Raw genomic sequence first — 4,671 nt, 5'->3', positions numbered from 1 at the left:
ACACAAACACATTTTTAACTTTAACCCACAAATTTGAAGCTAAAAAATAAATAAAAAAAAGGAAAAAATTTTATTAATACCCTATATCTTGGGCCTAGTGCCATTTTAACCCTCAAACTTTAAAATCCGACAACTTAGTATCTGAACTTTCAAAATGTGTTAATTCAATATTTATCGTTAACCAATCATAAAATGGCACTTTAAAAAATATAAATGTTCTTTGAGTATCATCTAATTTTCTTTATCAATCATCCAAATATTAGAAAAAATGAATAATTTTAAATTCTTATTTCTTTTATTCAAAAAAGCTAAAGATCACGTCTAGGTCCACTGAGTGGGCATGGAAGCCGGATGTTGACCAGACCATAGCATACCAGTTTCAACAAGTTCGAATATGGTGACTACGACACATTACTGATCATACATTCTGTCGCACATCAAAAACATTGGTTGTTCTTTAAAACACCGATATTCTCGATGTATAGCCGGATGCGCGTGGCCACCAATGTGTCGTGGTCAGCAGATCCAATAAGGCCTCATCTGACCCGACCCGGGACTCTTTAACCAACCGACTGATAATCAAAGCATGCGACTCCTTTTTCTGCCAGCACTAATGCTACAAGCCTGCGATGCTTCCTCTCCTCCCCAAATGAAAGCAACAACACCCTTTAGATTTTCCCATCTAGGGAATGCTATCAATCACCGTACGTTTCAATCAGCTTCCGATATTTATGCAAACTATATTGAGATCTACGCACGCGATCGGGCTCTGCACTCGGGCAGGAAACTCCACGCTCACCTCATCATCAATGGTCTCGCCCGTTCAACTTACCTATCCTCCAAGCTCATCGTGTTCTACACCCAGTGTGGACGAATCTCCGACGCCCGGCAACTGTTCGACCAAATTCCCCAGGCAAATCTCCGTCGCTGGACCGTACTCATAGGGGCCTACTCCCGCCGTGGCTTTTATCAAGAGACGATCAATCTCTTAAGTGAAATGCTGAGGGACGGCCTGAAACCTGACAAATTCAGTCTACCCAGCATTCTCAAGGCTTGCGGAAAACTCTCCGATCGGCAAACTGGAGTGAAGATACATGCTGTAATTGTGCGATCGTTTATTGAGTTTGATGCCTTTATAGATAGCGCATTGATCGATATGTATTCAGAATGTGGCCAAGTTGGTAAGGCACGCCTAGTGTTTGACAGGATGCTCGAAAAAGACTTGGTGTGTTTGAATTCCATGGTTTCGGGCTATGCCCAACAAGGATCGGCAGCGGAAGCATGGACTTTGGTAGAAAACATGCAATTAATGGGGGTGAAACCCAATGTAGTAACTTGGAATGCATTAATTGCAGGCTTCTCGTGGGTGGGCGATGATGTCATGGTCTCAGAACTGTTTCGAATGATGCAGGTCAATGGGGTTGAGCCTGATGTGGTTTCCTGGACTTCAGTTGTATCTGGGCTAGTGCGTAATTTCCGTAATGATGAGGCTTTTGATGCATTTAAGCGGATGTTGGGCAAGGGATTCCTCCCAAGCTCGGCTACGATTAGTAGTCTTTTGCCTGCTTGTGCAACGGTGGCAGATCTGAGACACGGGAAACAGATCCATGGCTATGCATTGGTGATAGGAGTTGAGGAAGATATCTTCGTAAGTAGTTCTCTTGTTGACATGTATGCAAAAGGTGGTTGTATATTGGAAGCTGAAAAGCTGTTTAACAAAATGCCTGAAAAAAGTACAGTTACTTGGAATTCTATGATTTTTGGATATGCAAATCATGGATACTGCTATGAAGCAATTGATCTTTTCAGTCTCATGGTAGAGGATCAAGCCAAGCTAGATCACCTGACCTTCACTGCAGTTCTCACAGCTTGTAGTCATGCTGGAATCATTCAAGTTGGACGAAACCTGTTCCGCTTGATGCAAGAAGAATATGCAATTGAACCAAGGTTGGAGCATTATGCATGCATGGTGGATCTCCTTGGTCGAGCAGGGTATATAACTGAGGCTTATGATTTGATTAAAGCAATGCCAATTAAACCCGATTCATTTGTTTGGGGGGCACTATTAGGGGCATGTAGGACTTCTGGGAATATTGAACTTGCTGAAGTAGCAGCTAAACATCTATTTGAGCTTGAGCCAGAGAGCGCTGGGAGCTCTTTGCTGTTGTCAAATTTATATGCTGATGCTGGTAATTGGGGTGGTGCTGCAAAGATGAAGAAGATGATGAAGAAAAGAAAGCTGAGAAGAAGTCATGGGTGCAGTTGGATAGAGGTACTCCACTAAGTTCAGAACTGATGGTAAGAATCGTAATAGAAAGGGATGACCTCATTGGTGCTTGAAAGTTCTTGCATATATATGGGGAAAGAAAGGATAACAAGAGAAAAAATGATAAGAGGACAGGGATGGGTATAGGTGGAATCTTAAAAACGTGATTCCAATCCTTAGGTTGTAGCCTCACAAAGGAGAGGGGAAATGGTGAAGGGAGAAGAATCTGATTTCCAAGAGTGAGCACATTGTAGATAAGAAGTTCCTCATTGTTAAATATCCAAATGGGAGCGCATAGTCTTCTGTAGGTGCAGATAGATTCCTTTTACTTGAGAGAGAAATCCTAACTTGCACTCCAAGAAAATTAAAGACCACAAATTCTATGAAAAAGGAGCATATATAACATATTGGAATTCTTATGCAGCACATTAGCTTCTAAGACTTATCCTCTCTCCCCAAGGATTGGTGCTGCTGGAGCGCTCTTGCTCGAAGCCCAATCAGACGAAAGGAAACTGATAGGTCTTTGGTTTGAAAATAATATTTTCATCAATAAAGTTTTATAAGGATTCATTTAACCCTTTATTTGAGGTGAATTGAAGAAACAAAGGGCATTGTCCTGGTAGAAATCAAGGATAATGAACCATGTACATCCTTTAGAAGAAAAAGATGGCACTAGCAAGTGTTCTCAACTATTTTCTCTTGGGATCAATAGAGGTGCTTCTCTCCTAAGTTTCAGCCATTGTATTTGGATGCCATATAACTTGTTTATCAACTCTCATTTGCCCAAATGTACTTCTGGAATTGGTTATGGGCATGGTTTTGTTTACATGCAATTAGTGGGTAGTCCAAAAATATAGTTGGTGCTTGTTCCTTGGAAAGTTGAGAGAAATGAATTGCACCTTAGGCTTAGTTTGGAAGGAGTAAGTACAAATGCAGACAAAATAATACAAAATATAGGGTTTGCACTCTACATATTTGCATTTGTATTCCTTCCAAACTGAGCCTAACAGCAAAGTGATTTTGAAGTTTGGGATTCCATAGGAAGAGTTCAAGGAGGATGCCTTTCACATAAATCCCATACTGTAAGATCTCAGTAATTCTTTGGCTCGGGTCGCAAAGCAATGTAATGTAAAGCTTTGTTAAGTTGGTGCTTGTTAGGAAGGGGTTTATGAAAGAAAAAATTAAATATTAATAGCATTTCAGGGACTGTAAACAATTGAGAAATATGCATTGCTTCAAATTTGCTAAGCTCGATGCATTCTGTTTAGAACTGTAGAAGATAGAATAATAAAAAAAAAAGGACATGGTTTAAGAAATTCAATTCTGCTTGCCTGACGAACGCAGAGTGCCCTAGTGTCTTTCCCAGATTTATCCAATTACATTGTACATGGAGACAACCAGCTCTTCCAAGGTCACTTAGAACCCTAAAAATAGAAATAAAACTATAGACCTATACCCACAGTAACCATAGCTTATGTTCCTGTGACTAACTAGCCTATAGACATTGTGGTCCATAGCTATAGCCCATCAATAGCTACGGTCAGTAAAAGTTTTTTTTTGTTCTTTTTGATGTCTATAACTATTAACTAGAAGTTGAATTCACAAAAATATATGCTTGTACAATTATACCATAGACCAAACCAATGGAATGATGAACCATATACCAATAGCGTTACTAAAACAAAAAATTACATCTCATGTACAATTTGAATACATCAATTGCTGAAAATGTATTACAAATGTCAATGTGCTTTAATACATACTAAAATCAACATGTAAAACAAATATCCACTTTATCTCCATCAACCTTTTTTTTGGTAATCATCTCCATCCATCCATTAGGAGTTGCTCATTATGTATGTTCAACCTATAAAGAAAATAACAGAGTTAGGTAAAAATTCACATTTGTGTATATAAAGTTTAAGTCTGAAGCAATGAATAATGAAAAAACACATCCTACAGTATTCACATGTAGTGCTGCAAACCGTAGTAATAGAACCCATACAGAATTTTATTAAAGCAAGATGGTCATACGCTAATCAACTCTAGTCCTGTCCAATCCACTAGAAAAAGAGAATCAAAAGGGGAAATTTGGACAAACCAGGAACACTGATTTAAATGATTCTCAAGTAACCAAAAGATTGGGTAAGTGGATTGTTAAGGACTAGTGGAGGTGTCAGACAATCTGGTGCGTCGCCGATCAAGGATTATCCTAGGAAAAATGGTGGTGGAAATGAAAATATACAGATTGATACAGCATCTAGACTCATTTCTTTGGGTTGTTTGGGTTGCCACGAAGGACTTAATGACTCTGTTCTCTTCATGGACATTGAAAAGTCCAAGTAGAAATAGCAGGATTCTATAGTAGACGATGCAAGCAGCAATGTATTAGACCCTTTGGCTAG

The 4,671-nt window shown here is 39.2% G+C and overlaps 1 protein-coding gene across 1 annotated transcript; it reads left to right on the top strand.

The window, feature by feature from the left end:
* Positions 1-281: 281 nt before the first annotated feature.
* LOC104605496 (Tetratricopeptide repeat (TPR)-like superfamily protein) lies at positions 282-2,369 on the top strand. The gene has a single exon (XM_010270279.3). The coding sequence runs from the start codon at positions 587-589 to the stop codon at positions 2,282-2,284; it is 1,698 nt and encodes a 565-aa protein (XP_010268581.2). The 5' UTR covers positions 282-586; the 3' UTR covers positions 2,285-2,369.
* Positions 2,370-4,671: the final 2,302 nt, after the last annotated feature.

Source organism: Nelumbo nucifera, chromosome 1 (genome assembly GCF_055504915.1).
Source record: "Nelumbo nucifera cultivar China Antique chromosome 1, China Antique-T2T, whole genome shotgun sequence".
Taxonomy (NCBI): Eukaryota; Viridiplantae; Streptophyta; class Magnoliopsida; order Proteales; family Nelumbonaceae; genus Nelumbo; species Nelumbo nucifera.
Note: the sequence above shows the minus strand (reverse complement) of the source record. Positions and strands in the feature narration are given on the sequence as shown.

Excerpts from the sequence above, each read along its gene's own strand:
- LOC104605496 (XM_010270279.3), top strand. The coding sequence starts at position 587 with ATGCGACTCCTTTTTCTGCCAGCACTAATGCTACAAGCCTGCGATGCT.